This window comes from Arvicanthis niloticus, chromosome 12 (assembly GCF_011762505.2).
Source record: "Arvicanthis niloticus isolate mArvNil1 chromosome 12, mArvNil1.pat.X, whole genome shotgun sequence".
Classification (NCBI taxonomy): Eukaryota; Metazoa; Chordata; class Mammalia; order Rodentia; family Muridae; genus Arvicanthis; species Arvicanthis niloticus.
In genome coordinates, this window is record NC_047669.1 from 71254551 (window position 1) to 71275080 (window position 20530).

At 45.0% G+C, this 20530-nt stretch overlaps 1 protein-coding gene across 1 annotated transcript in view; it reads right to left on the bottom strand.

The window, feature by feature from the left end:
- Tiam1 (TIAM Rac1 associated GEF 1) overlaps window positions 1-20530 on the bottom strand; it is a 182048-nt gene that overhangs the window by 64120 nt on the left and 97398 nt on the right. Inside the window, 4 exon segments of the mRNA XM_034515218.2 lie at window positions 5501-5605; window positions 11216-11386; window positions 14033-14107; window positions 16193-16339. Of these exon segments, the coding sequence (XP_034371109.1) occupies window positions 5501-5605; window positions 11216-11386; window positions 14033-14107; window positions 16193-16339 (498 nt within the window).

Sequence of the window (20530 nt, forward strand, 5' to 3'; positions counted from 1 at the left end):
AGATACAGGAAAGTGCTGTGCCTTACAATGTGTTTTCTGAAACCGCAGTGTCTGGGCTAAGGAAATGTGAAAGCTGGTCACTTTATGCAGAGGCAAGTGGCACACATATTAAAGTTCCACATTGGAAGCCCTCTTAGAGCATCTTCCTCAGCCCCTTTCAAAAACTAGATGAAAAAGTTCATTAACACCACTCTGACGAACCAGGTGCTTGGGTTCTCACAGAATCATGTTGTCACCCCAGCCTAAGCCACCACGGCATCCTGGAGTCTGCCTGTCCACTGTCCTATGGTGCATTTGCCACACACTCAAGGAGCCCGTTACAAAAGAGGTCAGGTAACTCACAGGACTGGCTTCAGGATCTCCGGGACCCCAGAACCCCCAAACCCACACGTGCTCAGCTCTCTTATGGGAAACGGTGCAGTATTTGCATGAAAGCTATGCTCGCCAGCTCACAGACTGTGAGTCGTCTTTAGATTGCATTTGATACCTATCTAATACAACACAAATGATAGGCGGGTTGTCTTCGCTTTGTATTAGGTGGGAATAAGAGCTGAGGGAGTCTGCACATAGTAAGCAGAGCCACGGCCATCTGACTGTATGTTGTCCTGCATGTGTTACAGACAGGTAACAACGTGGCGTTTCCTTTGGCTTCTGTGTTACTTTTGAACACCCTCAGTCTACAGCTGGATGATTCCAGAGACCAAGAAGATCACGTCATAAATGTCCTTTGCACCCCCTCCCCCTGGGTTCCCCTCTCCTTTGAGCTCTGTCTGCACAGCCTCCCGTTCCTCTCTAGCCTCATGTCCAGCACTCCGACCTCTTTGTTACCTCAGCATTTCACCCACCCTCCTGGCAGGTACAGCTGGGTAGGCTACTTCCTCCCCACCTCACACTGAGCCAGGTTCCTCACCTCTCTTTTGTTTGTGTAGATGTATGAGCGCATTTGGAAGTCAGAGATGGGTGTCAAATGTCTTTCTCAATCACTCCCACTTCAAATTTTATCAGATGGCGTCTGTCACTGAGCCCAGAGTTTGCCAATTCCGCCAAGCTGGCCAGCCAGGCAGCTCTGAGGCTCCCATCGTCTCTGCCTCCCGTACTGGGATTAAAGGTGCCTGGCACTGTCCCCCAACCTTTTACATGGGTACTGGAGTCTAGAGCTCATGTTTCTGTGGCAGGAATTTTACCAACTGACCCTTCTCCCTAGGCCCATGTTGCGTCTTCTTGAAACACCTTTCCATACAACACAACTTGCGCCTCGGTCTCCTCACCCCCAGACTCCGATGGCACACCTCAGCACGCCAACACCCTGCCTCTCTCCCCCTTTGGCCTAACTTCTTGCTTTTCCAAGCCTCAAAACTTGCTGCTGATGGCAGGTTTTTACACGCATTTCTGCAAACCTGAATAGAGGCTCCTCCAGAAACAGGATTTCCCTGCCTCTGGCACATACCCTGCAAGGATCAGAGATTATGCCAGGCACAGAAATCCTAAGTAAATATTTGCTCGATGGATGAATAAATAAATTAATTGATTTTGGCTGCACATTTTATTCCCCCATCACTTTACTAAGAACTCATTTGGTATGAGATCTGAAAAGCTATTGTCTCTACAGACTAAACCCCAGGTTTGTGACCATTCCATGGACTGGTTCCAACAGCTATCCAGTCAGGAAGAAATAGCCAAATGGGTATCATTTACATTAATATAATCAGTAAAGCAGACAGACAATGGCTATTGGTGGATATTCAGAGAACTCCCTGCCCATTCACATGAATACTCATTACCCTGGGTCTTCCCCGTCCAGGACTCACTCGCTGCTATTGATGGGACAGAATTAAGTATCTGGGGTGGGTAGGTGGGGGCCATATATGAGGACATGGCTTGAGACACCTGCAGGTTCCTGCAGGGCAGCGTCTCAGCATGCAGGTGAGGTAGCAGAGCTAGCTGACACCGTGTAGCCTGCTGCTGACTCGGAAATGAGCAAGAAAACGAATAGGCTCTCAGAAAGCACACTGCTCAGACAGGCCCTGCCTTGGCATGACCCCAGACCCAGAGGAAGGATCTAAAGCAGGGACCCCAGGCAGGGACCCCAAACAGGGACCCCTGAGATGATTCTAGGGACCTGTGAACTTAGAACAGAAAGTAAAAGATGCCCAGAATATTTACAGAAGATCACCCAGCATCTTCTTTGACCATGAATGTACGCAGGCAACCTGGACAACAATACTGAGTGTGCCTGTGGCTTCATCATGAATACTAAAGCTGTCTCAATATCAAATTCCAGTTGCTATTAATATCTCGGAGTATTATTTATACTTGCCACTATTTCTGAGCGGCAGTAGCTGCTACATCTAACTGCTACGTTATTTTTTTTAATTTTTTCTCCCTTCCCTTCTCCTCTCGTTCCAGCTCCGCTCACTCCAGTCCAGCTCGCTCTGGTCCAAAGGTTCATTCTATCTATCTATCTATCTATCTATCTATCTATCTATCTATCTATTATATGTAAGAATACTGTAGCTGTCTTCAGACACCCCATAAGAGAGCATCGCATCTCATTACAGATGGTTGTGAGTCACCATGTGGTTGCTGGGAATTGAACTAGGGACCCCTGGAAGAGCAGTCAGTGCTCTTAACTACTGAGCCATCTCTCCAGTCCCCTAGGGCTAAGTTTTATAATTTAGTGAGCTCATAACATCTGTTATCTATCATTTAAAATTGATTTTTGCTAAGCATCTTGTTATAACTAAGCCATGGGAAAGTCTATATATCCTACCTCACGTGACTGTAAGCATTACTCTGGGAAGGGGTCTAGAAGCCCCGTCAGGCGCGAAAGCTGCCCGGAACATAAGAAGCTTAGAGAACTCGGTAAGATGGAGGTGCTGGCATAAGACCCTAGTAACAGCTTTCTTGGGGAGAAGGGCCAGAGACCTCTGCATAGGGTGAGAGGAAACACAACTGTCCCTTTGTACTTAAGGGGTTTTCCTTAATTATAACACAAACATAACAATTATAGACCTGAACAGACTGAGCTCGGCACACCAACCAAAGGCACCCCATCATCATCGCTGGATAAAACCACGCAGGATCCATTGCTTAAATATGATACATGAGCGGAGTTCGAGGGTCGGCTCAGTGGTTAAGATCACTCGCTGCTTCTGAAGAGGACCCAATTCAATTCCCAGCATGGAGGCTCACAACTATGACTGCAGTCTTATTCATATACATAAGATAATAAAATAAATAAATCTAAAAATGTTTGTTCGCAACAATAATATATGGGTAATAAATATTTTAAAGTCGTGACCTGATTGGCACATAAGCCTGATGTGTACAGGGCCCGATTGGCACACAAGCCTGACGTGTACAGGACCCGATTAGCACACGTGCCTGACGTGCACAGGGCCCGATTAGCACACATGCTTGACGTGTACAGGACCCGATTAGCACATGTGCCTGACGTGCACAGGGCCCAATTAGCACACGTGCCTGGTATATACCGGAAATGAACACTGGTTGCCTATGAGCCCTGCAATTTATTGTATGCAAAATTCACAACCTGTAAGGCATGAACTAAATGATCTTGCAGTGTTATCAGCCTAGCCTCTCTGACTTTTTTGACCATGTAGCTCCAAGTTATTCACCAAGATGAGCTGAAATTGTAGCCGAGGCTAGCCCCAAGCTTTGGCTCTCAATCCTCTTGCCTAAGTCTCCCAGTGCTGGAATTTCAGATGTTTACCACATTACACGTGGGATTTATTTTTTCCTCCTAGAAACATCTTGCCATGTTGTTCACCAGGCTAACCTTGAACTCCTAGGGGTCATGTAATTCTTCTGCCTCAGCCTCCTGAGCAGTTAGGGCTACACATGAGGACTGTAGTGCTGGGCTAATGCTTTTCTTCTTTGGCAAGGAGAGGACTCCTTGTGTCACAGAACACAACAATTGGCTATTTAATTCTCGGAAGGAACACCTTGGCTCCTCATTGTTAACGAGAGCTGCTCCATCAACACAGTCAGCAGTGGCCTGGAGTGGAGGAATCACTCGGGTCCTTCCCCTTTTCAATATTTATCTTATGTCTATGAGTGTCTTGTCTGCAGGCACATTGATGTACGTGTGTGCAGTGACTACAGAGGCCAGAAGAGGGCACCAGATAGCCCAGAATCACAATTTTGGATGACTGTGAGCAGCCATGTGGACACTGAGAACCTTACACTGGTTCCTCTGAAGTATGGTCCGTGTTTTTAACCACAGTACCACCCATCCCACCGGCCCCATTCTGATCCTTTTCCAACATATAACACGATCAGACTGTCACTGGAGAACAACCTCCTATTTCCTTAAAAAAAAAAAAAAAAAAAAAAATTTAGAGAGATCTGGGGTGACCTTTTCGGCTGGCAGAAACATTCCAAACCATAACTCATGCAGTGGAAACAACCGTATGTATCTGTCAAAGGGCTTTAAACCATGTGCTTAAGGCTGGCTAGAGTTTCCTAATAGAACAAGTATAGTTCAAGAAGTTGATTTAAAATACCACTCCCTATGAAATTCTACAGGGCGGTTCCTCTTTCCAAAAGGAGCCTCTGGGCTGTACTTCCAGTTCTGCTTTCTGTCGTGAGGCACTCCCCTGTTTGCATCCCCATATCCACGGCAAACAGCTCTGTGTCCTCCAGAAGGATGACTAAGTAATGAGACGCCAGAACATTCTCCAAGAGAGGCCCTTATTCCCTGAACCATTGTTTATTAGAACTGGAAAAAAAACAGCACTGCTTTGCTAAGAAAAGGAACCTGCCAGTGGTTACCACGGTGACAACCACTAACACCTACTGAGAAACCACTCCTGTGCCCTTTGTAAAATCCCAGAACTTTCAGTATTGGTGTCTTCCATTTGCCAGTCCCTATGATTGGTATGCAGAAGAACTGATACAAGCTCAGGCTCAGATCAAAAACCAAGTTCTCTCTACCTCTATGGAACCTCAGATGTCCGTAGATGTCTCCAAGAATCTATATAAACACAGTTTCAGCAAGCTGGGTGATGTATCAAATGGATGGGCAGGGAGGTAGAGGCGGGGGGGGGGGGGGGTGTTAGTGTTACACCCACAAGATTTAACCTATCAGTTCCGATAAGAAGGTGTAACTTGCACAAAATTGAAGCGCTTCCACTGTGACAACCGCCAACTGATCTTAGAGTCACCAATTTAAAAAAAAAAAAAAAAAAGTGTTCAGCGAGGGTTGGTCCTAACCAAAAAACTCTTATCTGAGCATCATCTGTGGGTTTCAACGTCTTTGGTGACAGCGCAGCCCTGCTTTCTGGACAAGCAAAGGCGACTTTCCGTTCTGGGATTTCTGTGATAAGCAAGGCTATTTCTACCAGCTTTGGAGCTCTGGATAAAGCTTCTTCATCTCAGAACTCGTTCCGTTCCACCAGCTACAATTACCACAAGTACATGCATAATTTGAAGATTATCTCAGACAAGAGTGTACGCAGACAGTGGTCATAAACATTACCAGCTCGTAAATGTCCTCCTCAGGCTGCGGAATGTAGAGCTGCATCCTGTTCTCCATTAGGAATTTCAGGCGCAGGTAATGGGCGGAATGATCCAGTTGATGTGCCTGGGAAGGGAAGGAAGGAAGGAAAATGTCTACTTAGTAGTAAGCAGAGGTGACTACGTCCTCAACAGCCCGAGACTTGTTATCTTGTTTCCTTGGGACAATCGGGATGAGGGTAAGTGGCAGGTTTCTATATCTAAAAGGTTAGACTACAACTCAGACCTGGAACTCATTAATAAAACGTCACAGGGATCATGTAATTCAATGCAGAAAACTGAGTCGCAGACTCTTGTCCGTGTGTTTGGTCTGGGTTTTCAACAAAATCTATTAATGAAGCTCCTGCACGTCACTTCATACCTCACATGGTGATAAGAAACGAAGGAAGGAAGGATTTACAAGGAGAGAAAAGGACTGGGCCCCAGGACAAGTGTTAGTGGCTCACTGGAAGCACACAAGCAGGAGGCCTGAGTTCCAGTCTTGTTTACACATCCCAGAATGGGACTCCCTCAGGGCTATGCAAGTGTGCCTCCAACCGGGAAGCACATCAAACGGCTTAGGAATGAGAGTTCTCAGGGCCTTACCGTTCCTCTATCTAAAAAGCCACACTTGAGTTAATCTGATTACAGAAGATCCCAGGATAATATGGCTTTATAAATGTGTTTCAGTATACAGCCAAGAAGACACATGGGGGGAGGGGGGAAAGAAACATGCTTTTCAAATGTTACAGGGTAACACGAAATTATAGCACAAGAGAGGATACATTTAAATGGGTAAATTTAATTTTAAAGTGTCGTTATCATTTGAAGATGCACCCTAAACTACTAGCAAGTAAGCGGTAAGCTATTTGGAATTTGCTTCCAAAGTCATCCACACCTGGAGGCAGAATAAACAAACTAATGAAACATGGTAATTATATATTCTATGCAATGGGTACATGGGGATTATTACACGGATCTCACTTCTACATAAATTTGAAATTTTTCAAATTTTTAAAATAAAATTTCAATTTTATATATAAAGTAAGTGATAAAAAAAATCTCTCTCAATGTCCTGTGATGAGAAGTATCTTTTAATAAGTGAAATTTATTGTAGTGGGTAAAAACTCTTTATACTGCCAGCATAAACACATAGGCCAAAATGGTACTCCAGTCATTATTCCCTTAACGTTCAGTCAGTCACAGCTCAGTGTGAGCAGGATGCCAGGCGGGCACTCCGTGAGGCTGCAAGAGAACAGACACCAGCCAGATCACTGAGGGCCTCTGGGGTGAGCTTGGGTTTGGAGAATGGTGTGTGGAGACTGGGAGACAGAGGAGTGGTGCCTTAGCTTTTTAAATAGATACGTGCACAGAGGACAGTCATATATTACCACAAAACATATTTCCAGAAAGTGGGAATGAGTTGCCCGGCAGCATGCAGCAGATCGCACAACAGGAAAGCCTTTAAGGGTTGGGGTGATATGACCAGTAAGAAAGATTTCCCTTGTGTGCCTGTGAGGGGCTGAGGGGAAGATGCTTCTCACTCTCCCCGGGCTTCACAAAACCTTTAATTACAAGCAAACATTTTGTATTGCCATCTGTTCCCCACTGAAGCTCAAGGGAAAGAGGACTGAGTTTCACGCGGTCTCAATAACAGGGACAAAGCAGCTTGGCCACTGCTATCATTAATAAACACTCGTGTTCAGTCCTAACCAGACTACCGCTACCACCATCACCTTCTGGACATCACAGCCCTGTTCTAACCTCAAGCAGGGGATTCTGGGACAAACCGCAGTGGGACGCTCACAAGCCAGCTGTCGGGCACTACTGAACAGAGAGAGGATCCCCACCATCCCCGGACGCCACCCTGCTGACATTTGGAATTGCACAGGGAAGGACAAATAGCAATTGGATTTTAGTGCGCAGAACATGGCTCACACTGCACATATTTTCCCAAACTTCTCTCTATTACTCACTGCCTTGATAACTTTAAAAATTAAAGATGAATACGTGTGACGACTTGTGAAAATGACAGCGGCGGGCTGGAGAGTCAGTAGCACATGCCTACAGTCTGCGTGCCAGCGCCAGCGCATGCCTACAGCGCATGCCTACAACCCCTGCGCTCTGGTGCCAGCACGTGACTACAGCCCCTGCGCTCAGGAGTGTTTCAAGGCTGAGACCAGCTCAGGCTCAAAGATAAATAAACAAGCAAATATTTATATAGGTTTAATAAGAAATCTAAAGACCCTTTCGGGTGCTGAATAGTTATTCTAAAATCAGGACGAGGAGGGTAAGTATTCCTGTGGGTCCTCCCATTTCAGCGAAAGTTTAGGAGTTATGATCTGAGATAAAGCGGGAGCTAACTCAGTCTCCCGACTCTCAAGGAGAACATTATGAACTTCCTTATCAAAGCAGGCAGAACTACAACCTTGCTCATAACACTGCGTATGTGAAAGGAATCCAAGCGGTAGAGAATACTGATGAATGACTGTTGAGCATCTGCCTTGTTTTGACTTTGCAAAACATTCGAGAGAAAATTTCCTTGCAAGAGGAATTCCATTAGGGGAAAAAAAATTAAATAGTACAAATCTGCTTTCCAGAGTTCATTTACTCAAATCACTTAGCATTATAACTGTTTTGAGTCAAGAAAGCTAGCTGTAAATTGTGCCATAAAATAAATATTACAACTGGGCACGTTTAGTTGGCATTAATTAAAAAAAAAAAAAAACAACTCAGATCTTACTATAATTGTTTCAAAGGACTAAGTAGCTATGTAGTTCCTTTTAATAAATAGTTCAAGCCACTAAAATACATAAGAACTGGATTGGGGAAACAGCTGAGTGGAAAAGTGTGTACCTTCCAAAGCATGAGACCTGAGGCCTACTTCAGAGGTAATATAAAAATTCCAGGAGTGATAGCATGTCACTCCAACCCCAGTGTTTGGGACGGGGGCAAGGGGAATCCCTGAGACTAGCTGGTCAGCCTGTCTAGCTAACTTTGTCAGGTCCAGGACAGTAAGAAACCCTAAACTCAAAGGAGGTGAACTGTGTCCCTGAAAAAGGCACTCAAGGTTGTCCTTTGGCCTCCACATATACACAGCGAACAGATACATACATACATACATACATACATACATACTCATATAAAAACATGGAGTAACTTGACACCATGCTCACACGTGAACAATATGAGTAACTATGAAAGAATGGATCGTTTTTGCAATTTTCTTTTATAACTGCAATAATCTGATTATATTAAAGAAAACCACCGGCTGACATGGTTACCAGCTGTGTTTAACAGTCATTTCAGTAACATCTATCACACAAAATGTACATCTTGAAACATTTCCTACACCAGATCTTGACTGGTGACCGGATGGGTGGCAGATGGTGAACTGAGGTGAAATGATATAGGTCAGAGGGTGGGAGAAAGAACGAGCTGATGCAAGAGACAGAAGAGATTGATTATCAGATACTAGGAACTGCATCCGTCACCAATGCAGAGCTCAACAATAATGACATTAAAAAAAAAAAAAAAAACCACTCGCCATTAGATCATTTTATAATGCATCCCACACCCTCTCTTCTCTCTCTATCCTTAGGAATAAAACTGTTCCACCAATTACACAGGAGTCTGGAAGACACCTAGGTCTGAGCACACTAGATAATTTATCCTACATAGGTGCTTCTCAGTTTCTTAAAGTACCCCGTGGAAGTTTTCCATGTTTAAACTCAGGAGCCATAAGTTGTTCTACATGGTGCTGTCTTGTTTCTATGTTTTGATGGTTTCAGTGGTAACCCAGGAACACTGGACAAGATGATCCATTTTTCTCACAGAAAGGGACTAGTACCCTAAGGATGCCCACAGGAACTTGGTAAGGAACCAAAAACTAGAGTAACAGGGTGACAGTATCATTTGATTTGCATGGCAGAGGTGATATTACCTTTTAGTTCCTTTTAGTCTCTAGAAAGGCTAAATGCTTTAAAAAAAAAAAATATGTACTGATCCAAACAATTCATCTTCCTTCCTACAGACCAATTCACCACAAAAACATGGCCGCTTCAAAACTATGGCTTAATTTTCAATTCCTCAAGGACTCTCTGTGGCTATGTCACTCCCTGGAAACCCCTTCCAGGATCTAACTTACATAAAAAAGCCAAGGTTCAACTTCCAGCAACTAAGAACAACTCCCACAGCTCTGTAGAATAGTGGCGGCTCTCTGAAGAACTGTGCTCAGCTCTAAATAAACACAGAAATCCTAAGAAGACCAACTTTGTTGAGTAATTAAAATGAAAAGCCAGGAGCGGAGAGAGACGCCATTGTGTTTGACGGCTAGAACTCATGTTCATGAAAGAGCTGAGGTGTGTGAGGTGCTACCGTTCATTTTTGGTGCCTGCGTGGGGGCCGACGTTAGCTTTGTCCTGAAACAACAGGTGGATCTACCTTTCTCCACATAAGGCTGTTGAAGTCTCGTATGAACCGGATTACTTCATCCCCCCCTCCCCCATTCACACAAAGGGCCATATTTCTTAATATTAGGCATTAGTCATTTTTTAAGAAGCATATATAAATTTTGGGTAGTGTAATCACAACATACTTGTTGACAGTGGAATTATTCAGTGTTTACAAATCATATGCTGAATGAACAGGGCTTTTAAAATGTCATTTTTTTTTTATTCATCTCCAAATGGTTCTAGAATAGAATTAGGCTACAGTGGAAGCTGACTGCCCTAAGAATACATTCTAGGTTCCTCTGAGCCTTGTGGTCTGTTCTTCCCACAGACTCTCACAGGCTGCAGGAGGTTTTGCACACACCCCAGTTGAGGGCAGTATGAACAGGACTGTCTCGCCTATGCTCACTTGGCTGGTCTTCCTGTCCTTTCTGATTATGATGTAAACTTGGGCAAGTACCTAAGATATTCGGAGCCTCAATTCCTGTATCCACAAATCAGGATAAGTGACATTCCTTTTCAGATATGATGTGATCTGAGACTACAGATGCTATCTCGCACAGAAAAGTAAAAACCCAAGGGCGCCCAGATATGAAGAGGCTCACCTTGGAAAAGATCAGGACATTTTCACATCATGAGGCAAAACTAGAACAAAACCAGTCACTGTCCCGTCATGTCAAACGCACTTCAGATTTTCCCTAACCTAAAGGTGTCACGGGTCTATCAGTTACTAGTCAAACATCAGTTGGCTAAATGGGATGACACAATTGGATGCACGCATGTGCGAGCGTGTAGAAAACAGAAGGATAAGTAGTAGAGTGTCCACAGTGGTGGGTTTCACATTCTCAGTCCTAAACAGCTTCAGTCTTCACCTCAGGTTCTCTATACAGTGTGCAGTGAGAGGTGGTGTATCTATTATAGACCTATGACATTGGGACATGGAGACAAAGCACTCCAAAGAGTTTCCCTCCTCCTCTCTCAGACACTGCTTACACATGGTGCACTGTCATAAAGGAATGCATGTACCAGGCATACCCAGCCGCCTCCCTCAGATTGTGCCTACAAGTGCCAGGCATAATCAGCCTCCTCCTCAAACTGTGCCCACGGGAGCTTGAGAAGAGGCCATTCTCCCTCAGACTGTGCCCACAGATGCCAGGCATACTCAGCCTCCTCCCTCAGACTGTGTAGAGAAGAGGCCTCCACCTGATTCTGCTCTTCTCAGGAGAACAACCCGAAGAACTACATACCTTACAAATGAGCTCCAAGGTGTCCCTCGCAGTGTCCCCTGGCCGGACAACCGTCAAGGCTGGCTGATTGTTGGGTAGGCAGAACCAGGATGGAGTGAAATATTCATGGACCCAAATGTCACAGTCAGGATTGTGCTGGTGGACACTGGGTAAGACCACTTCCTTCTCCCTCTGTGACAAGAAGCAAAGTTACCAGAGCTGCAGCAGTCCATGTCTGATGACTTCAGATGCCCAGATTATCTATACCCAGGGAAGCAGCCTAGGCTGGAAGGAGGATGCCTGCTGGGAGGGAGGAGACCCCCTGGGAGAGACAGAGCTATTGAGAAAGGTGCTTCATGAGAGAAAAGGCAGGCAGCCTTTGACTCAGGACGTGGGGCACACATCCTCACGGTGTCTACGGCCATGATGTGAGCATGGCACAGATGAGCAGAGAGCAAAATCACTCAGTCCAGCCCAGTGTCTCCTCCACAGACGCAGTTTGGATTTCGGGCAGAAAATTCCATCTGCAAGAATATCTGCCATGAAAATTTCATACTGAAAAGTAACAATAAGCCCCCAAGAAAACCATGTTCATAGAGATCAAACCCTGGCACCACAGGTTGACAGGCAGCAGTGTCCTGTGTACTCCCTGGGCTGCCAGGACAACCCTGGGAGGAACAAGGCCGCATCCCAGATGGAGTTCAGAGAGCTTCAGGGCTCCTCACAGTGATCCTCTGCCTAGGACAGCGACTGTCGACTGTCTTACCAGCCACACTGACTGAGGACGGGGAGCACCAAACTTGTGAACATGGGGTAAGATTGTGTACAAATGCGGCCCGCCTGAACCTGAACAGGCGAACGAGCCAGAGCACAAAGCATCCCGTGGACACATAATCCCTTAGGAGCCTCATCAAATAAGCAGGGAGAGATGTGTTAGAAATGTGAACGTACTTGATACTCAAGCAATATGGCTTTATTAGGGGCTTATAACCTAGGCCACTGGTTGGTAAATATGGATCTACAGATTCCCAAAAACAAGGCTGAAAGCAGCTACCTACAAGAAGAGACAAACTTCTCAAGGAAATGCTGGGAGGTGGTAAAATGGCTTCCATTCATGGCAATAGCAGGGGTGGAGGGTTGGAGGGGTGGTCCAGTAATGAAGAAGGGCTTTGTGAAAGAAACCCCGTTGCAGAAGTGTCTCTGCCCTGTTTCTGAACTCTACAGCTTTCACACAGAAGCTGGACTCCAGGGAAAGAATTGCCACAAAGCCATCACTTCCCACACCCCAATTTACCTACAGCTGGAATCTTCCCAGGCTGCTCCCACATGTCACATTGAATGTGTGCCCATTAGCACTGGGTCAACCCTAGATTTGCATCTAAACTGCTCTTTGAGGCAAGGCTAAATGCCAGGAAGCTGGATTTAAAACAGGTAGCCTAGAAAAATGGAGCCCACAGACATACAAGGGCACTCACAGCTTTTGTCATTCCCACACCCCGAGTGCAAGAAACAATGCTGCATCAGTTAAAATGTATAATGTGCCAGGCAGTGGTGGCGCACGCCTTTAATTCCAGCACTTGGGAGACAGAGGCAGGCGGATTTCTGAGTTCCAGGACAGCCTGGTCTACAGAGTGAGTTCCAGGACAGCCAGGGCTACACAGAGAAACCCTGTCTCAAAAAAAAAAAAAAAAAAAAAAAAAAAAAAAAATATATATATATATATATATATATATATATATATATATGTGTGTGTGTGTGTGTGTGTGTGTGTGTGTGTGTGTGTGTGCGTGCGCACGCGCGTGTGCTTGTGTGTGTATGTGTATAATGCAGGCCAAAACTGGCTATCTGCAGACATGACAAAGTAAATATTTAAAACTATGCTTGGAATGTATATGCATGCAGTAATCTAATTTCATCATGAACAATTATTCAGAGGGTGCCCTGAGAATGTAGTATTGTCTGAGCCAGCCACCTCCAGACCCAGGATGACACATCCAGGAAGTTTGAGTAAAGAAAGGCCTTTCCTGTGACCACTATTCTCCAGTTCCCTCTAATACTAAGAACTCCACCGTACTCTGGTTTCTGTGGATCAGATCCTTCTAGAACACTGGGCTCAGCCACTGCTGACTAATATTACTCGGTTGCTTGACAACCAAAAGCTGAATTCTGCCGCACTGATCCTGGAGATGGGAACCGGGAAATCACATTGACGGTCTGCTGTCAGCACTAGAACCCCAAGGAAAGTGGAACTGGGGTCCTGGAAAAGGAGGTGTCCTTTTCTTTCTAGCAAGGCTACAAAATGTGGCTATGGGGAAATCAGGGTCTTTCTGGGGTTTTAATCCTGACAGTTTGAAAACCCCTAATAAATTCAAGCATAAGGTTGAATCATGCCTGAGTATTGGACTCGGGAGGGAAATGCGTTTTTAAAAAGAAGAAGATACTATCAGAACTCTTCTTTGAAATTAATGGGAACAAAATAGCATGTGTGGGCAGAGAGTGAGGGCACTAAGAACTCACCTCTTGGGAATAAAGTTGTACATAAAAAGGAATTAGCAATGACATGAAGTATTCAGCTAACTCAGAACTCAAATCTTACATTCTAGTTGGAATCTTACACATCAGATGATAAGCATGGAAAATGTTATGTCAGCGGGGGAAATGTTCTTATTAGCACCAAGATTTAAACATAAAACGGTTCCCCCCACCTCGTGGTAACCTGTTATATAACGTTTGTAAGAACCTGATCATTTTCAGTTTTTCATACTGGGTGTACTGAATTTCAGTTTCCCCCAGATCGCAGCACCGTGCATGCGCTGGTGTCCTTGTGTTGATTTTTACCTTGCCGTCCGGAACCGTGTCATCAAATATTCCTTCTAAAGATCTCTTTACAGCATCAGTCCCCTCTCCAAACACCTGCATAAACAAAAGTGTCACCTCAAAAAAAAAAAGGAAATCTGACCAACAGGGCAAAGGAAGCTGGGGACAGTGGCTGGACAAGGGGCTGACAGAAAACATCACAGCAGGGGTCAGGCCCTACTGGATCCCTGAGTATGTCACGATTTAAGGTGGCAAACCACAAGAATCAGGGCCTTGTAGATCAAACTTCCCACGCCTTTAATAGCTCAAACATAAAGAAATGGTTTGTTGTTAGATGTGAATGATCCAGTTTAAAGAATAATTCACAAGAGCAATGAAGGAGACTCATTCAGAGAGAAGACTTTTCCTCATAGACCGAGGCAGTTACCCATAATTACACAATCACAGTCTTCAGTAGAACCAGAGAACATATTTCTAGCTTTTGTGTTTTATATAAAAGGTAGAAAAGGGCCTTGGTTTTAATTTAAATACCAGAAAAGTATGTTTTTTGAAATTATATATTATATAACTTAAAGGTATTACAGAAATGATCAATACCCAAACACAGACACAATAAATTCTATATGTAGGCTATATTAAATGAGCATGTACCACCAGAATGAAGTCGATATAACTACATACATGCATACATACATACATACATACACAGTAAAAATGTTTCTTTAGAGAAACATAAGATTTTTGTCTATTTTAGACTCCTGAATTAGTGATGAAATTTCTACTGCAATATTTATGGCTAAGCATGATTTCTTTAAAAATTTACTTTAGGAATTATAAGAATGATTTAAAAACATATTATGAAGATGTTTGCTCACATCTATTAAAATTCAGTCACACATTTCAGTAGGCTACAGTCTAACCTGGTGCCCAGAAGGTAAGGCCATATAAACCAAGAGTTTTGATAGAACCTAAGCCCAAATTGCAAGACCTCTCTCTCAGTGAGAAGGAGGGGAGAGATTCTGATGCTAATGGCCTCCTTCTGAAGGTTGAGGCAGAGAGACACCTGAACCTCGAATCTCGAATGTGCCAGGCCCATCCTACCCTCCTGAAGATTAAAAACAAACAAACAAAAAAAAAAAAAAACAAAAAAAAAACAGGCTCCTCATCTCCTCATGCTCACATGCATCACACATCTGACTGGTCTCCTTCAGGTTCCATCAAGACAGAAAACGCCATGTTTCAAAGGGAAGCGTTGGTCAGTTGGGAAACACAGGACAGCAGCCTTCAGGACTCCGTGAAGGAATCCTGTGATCAGGTAGGTCAGCTTTGCTCAAGGGCACCACATGGAGATTACACTGGTGATCTGGTCACAACCTCACAAATGTTGATTGTTGGCTATCCAGCCACAGTAGTCCATGAAATCTATACTCTCCCCAAAAAGACTCAAGTCCCTTGCTTTCTGGTCTCTAAAATCTAGACAAGTAGTTGGAGGCTATTCACTTCTCACTGTCACTGGAGATGGGACAAGAATGAGGAATGAAAACAGCAGGAGAGAAGCCTCAGCTAGAAGAGAGAAAGGCCACTGGGCCTGGGCTCCACCAAGCATCGGACCAGACCATGTGAGCCCAGTGACCCTTTGCAGGGCTTGGATCTGAGTAGAGGCAGCCATGGTACCTCTCACATCCCTGGGTTCTCGTTCCTATAGGCCAAGGAGCTGCCCAGTTAAGGGCACCTTCCAAATCTCAGAGGCAAAGAAATGGTCACATTTCCCTGGAGGTTGCCTTTGATCCAGCATCAAAGATGGCTTAAGAAGACTATACTTAATGCTCACTGGGCTTCCTGTGGAGTGCTGTTCTGAGGACATACCTTCTGCACCTTCCTTGGTAAGGTCTGTAATTAACCAGAATTTGGATAGAGGTGGGAGATGGATGTTGATGACAGACTAATGGCACAGCTCAATGTTTGGGCCATAAACTACTTATTAAAAACTGTCTTGCAGAACTAAAGTGTCAAGTTGATTTAAAGTGTCAGTAAAGACACACACACACACACACACACACACACACACACAGGCACAGCAAGCAAGCAAGCAAGCAAGCAAGCAAGCAAGCAAGCAAGCAAATCGACTGACACAGAAGCAACATTAGTAGGCAGATCCTTCGTGTTGACTCTGGGACCTACCTGGTTGATGGTTGGACGTCCCTGCTTCTTTTTAGAGGTAGTGTCTAGGCCCCAGAGAGAAGAAAACCTGCTCCTTCGCTTGCTTGCAGACCTGGACATAGCCTGAGTACGCCTTCTCACTCCGATCTCACCAGTCCGGGCTGCCACCTGGGATTGGTTAAGACAGAAGAAGCCACAGGATTGACACCAGTGCCTTGAGTTGCCACCCAGTCCCACCTTTCCATAACCCCTTCTCCCAGTACAGCAATGATCTTAGTGTTCAAAGCATTAAGCTATGGCATGGGGACTATGGGACATTCACTGATGTAAAACGAAAAGTTGGCGAGCTCAATCACCATAGAAAATCAATAATAAATAAATAAATAAATAAAATGGCAATAAAAATATGCCATGTGGCTAAGAGTTAGTTGTCCTCCAGTCAGACCTGAGCTGCTGTGCCCACTGCATGGAGCCATGCTTTCTCAAGATGCCTCCTGACAGCTACTGAGCACTTTCTGAATTTTAATTAAAAATGACACTGAAGGTCAGTGAAAGCCAACAGCTTTCTGCCTGCTGTGATTCCACACTAAATCTAAGCCAGCCAATCTCTTCAATTTCTGAGAAGATAGACAACCATCCTCTTTGCTAGGCAAGTAACTCGTGGTCCCAATATCGTCTCCACTCAAAAATCCATAATGTATCTGGGCACTTGGCCAAGAAGTCACAATTAGCATTTCCTTGGAGTGGGGCATACACTGTGACTGGTTGTAGTTAATGGGACCACTTCTAGGAAATGTTTTCAAACGAGGGGGCTTTCTACTCTTTGGCAGAGTTTGTCCGTAGTGATAGTAAGGACTGGGTCACGGCCTAAAACATCAGTCTTTTCCAGGATGAAAAACCAAAGGAAGAGAACCACCTTGCAGAATGGACCTCTGAGCTAAACTGTCTCTCTCTGTCTCTGGCTTTTTTCACTGTGTTGGGGATTGAACCCAGGATGTTACACATGCTAGGCAAGCCCTCTACCACTGAGCTGCACCCAAGGCTAACAAATGTATTGATGAATGGAGGGTTTTCTCTCACGCATACATATAACACTCTCTCTCATATATGTGTGCATATATGTGTGTGTGTACACATATATGTCTATGTGTGTGTATGCATAACACACATAGATCTTCCATAACTTACATATGTCATGTTTAAGTGAAGACGAAATTACACTTACGTTTCTTTCTAAAGCTATAATCTGCTGAGATGCTGCCAAGGTACCATCTCACCAGGGAAACATTTCACAACAGAATTTTACATATCTGAGGCTGCCACTGTGATGGTTACGGAAGTGGGGGTACCTGAGGACTCTAGAAAGTCCGTAGAGCATTCAGGCTTGAACTTTACCCTACAGGTTATAAGCAGTGTTCCGGGAACTACAGGGTTCTTCTGCCAGGAGATCTCAAGAGGCCACCCACAAAATCTCCTTTCAAAAGGGCGAGGTAGGAGGCACAGCTAGTCAGACTGGAAATGAAAGCCCCACCTGCTTTTTGTCGCTGGAGGTGAATGTCTAAGAACCTACTTGTCATAGATTCCCACGCAGGCAACTCCCAACCCAACGTACCAGATGCCAGCTGGCAGCGGCCGTGGGGATGAACTGGTGCTGGGTAACACAGGGGACCTCCCAGCCCTCAGCATGTTGGCCACAAGGCATTTTCTAAGTCTGGTGTTGACAGTATAGATAGAGCAGAATCCTAGTGAGTGGACGAGCAAGGACCCCCACACGCATTGAGCACTGGAGCCAGACAGCTTCTCTCAGGGAATTAGGGAGAAGGGTTTTGGACTCAGATGTAAACAAGAGGATGAGAGAGCTGTGGGCCCATCGGCTCAGCTAAGTACTTAAGAAACACAAATCAGGGCATTAAGAAGTGGGAGCCAAGACTCCCGTGGGAATTTTTATGAGAAAGATTTTAACCTACACTTATTCTTTAGGTATTTAAGGTGTGTGTGTGGGGGGGGGGGTGGATATCCCACAAACAGAAGGCATCATAAAACATGTCAAATGTCCTGGTCTCTACTTTCTAAATTGAAGGCAAACAAAGGTGGTAAAATGATTAGATCAGAACATGCCGACACACGTATGTTCTGGGTAGACACAGAAGAAATGGTGTTGAACTTTTAAATTCTAACCAAAAGAAAACCTGAAAAGAAAAGAAAAAAAAAATTCCAGCTATTTGGTCTCACTGAATTTGCAAACAACAAAGGCTACTTGTAAGTAGAGTGTCTGTTGGTCTGTCTGCCCTCAGGCTACACACAGGTACCCAGGAGGGGTGAGCACCCCATATCTGTGGATTCAAGCAACCTCAGATCAAAATTACTCAGGAAAAAATGCTCCATGTGCACTGAGAGTGTTGAGACCTTCTCTTCATCGCTATTCAGTAAACAACAGAGTCTAAGTACCTGCAGGACATCTGCATCACATTAAGTGTCATAAGTAAGCTACATATGGTTCAAAGTGCAGGGGAGGGTAAGGCCACTTTGTGTGAGGCACCTGACCACCCCCTTTGGCATCTGAGGGGCTCCGGATGCCGCTCTTCTGAGGAAGCTGAGGGTGACTATCACGGCAGTGTCTGTTAGCCTGCTCATTTCATTCCCAGCATGCCCCACTGTCTGCACTTAACCACAACCCATTAACTGCATGTGTCCCTCTCCCCGTCTTTCCTACATGAAGACAAGGTTCCAGTAGGGCAGACTCTGCATTCTTCGCCCTTTTAACCCTCATCGCAAGGCTAGCAGTTGACATACACCAGGGGCGTGAGTGAATTTGTCCATCAAATAAATTTTTAAAAAAATTAAATTGAATACTGTGGCAGCAATAAACTCCTGGGTTTAGACTCTCGGGAGGGAAGAAGAGCATAGGGAAGATAAACCTGTGCTACCTACCAACACCCTCAGTGCCTGCCTGGCTGGCTGGCTGGCTGGCTGGCTGGCTGGCTTTGACTGCTCAGCTCAAAGACTCTAGCAGTTTTTTCAAGTGCTAAAAGGCCCTATAGGCTGTACGGGGTGGCCACCTTCCCCACCCCTACCCTCACTCCCACCCCCACCCCTCTTAAGACAATCATGACCAGAGGGGTATAGAAAAACAGGCTGACAGAACTGCTGGACAAGAACGCAGAGGTTTCTCAATGACCGGCCCAGACAATGCCTCCTCTGTGGAGGGCACCTGACTGCGCTATCAGTCAGCTCATCTGTGCAAACAAGAACAATGATAACCTTTCTTCAAAGAATACAGCGGGACCCTTCAGTTAATGAAGGCAAATCACTCAGCAGGACTGAGCTCTCCTAGTGACTGGGACTCCCATTGTAGCTCAAAGCCCTCCCCTGGCCCTGCTTACCCTTGCACCTCCTCCAGCCTCCAATTAAAAGGAGGGGGTTATAACCTAGACAAAGGAGAAATTGAGGAATGATTCAGCTCCCATTGAGAGGAGGGGACCCTTAGGGTCAAATGACAAGGAGAGATTGGGGGCAGGGTGTCCAATAAATCAGATTGAAATTCTCTGCTCAGGCTGTTCCTCAGGAGCCTGTGCAGAAAACCGAAGAAGATACTCAACAGAGTCAGCTAACTTGTCCTGTCTCAGGCCTGCAGTCAGGCGAGGACGGATGGATGCCAAGGTTTGTGCCACTGAGGCAGATAACGAGAAACACAGCAGAGCAACAGAGCCAGGCTTAGGGAATTAAACAGGATTCTTCCAAAGAGACCCTTCAGAGTTACCAACTTCTTCAACAGGGCAGATTCAGCACACCTGCCACCAAATGAGGAGTGCATACATCACAGACATTAAGAGGGAGAGTTCAGAAGGCCAAAGATCAGTTAGGACAAGTGGCTCAGGGGCTTTTCCTTGTCTGTTTCAGAGACATAAGCTCCAATGTCTTATAAGAAAATAATCAAAACATGGAAGTTTGAAGCAGAAAGTAAAACTGTATTTCTTCATGATCGCTCACGTGCCAGTAAAGGGGAGAAGGGTGTGGATACTGGAGATTGACAGGTGCTGGCTCACCTGAGCCTGCCTGCCAATAAAATGAATAAACACTTTTGATTAGGATATTCTGACAGGAGCAATGTGAAAACTTTCATCTCATATTTTCTCCCCACACAGAATGCAGATTTGGCTAAGTTAAGAACTAGTAACAGACCTAGACCACACCATAAGTAAAAACTGGGTTTAGGACTTAGTCCTCACTCGCCTGGCTATTAAAGAAAAAATAAAAATGTAACAGCCATAGGAGATAGGCAAGAGGGGCTGAAATTAGCAGATAAGACAGTTTTAACAAACTCTAGAAAATGGCATAAGACCTCTTTCAAAATGTGAA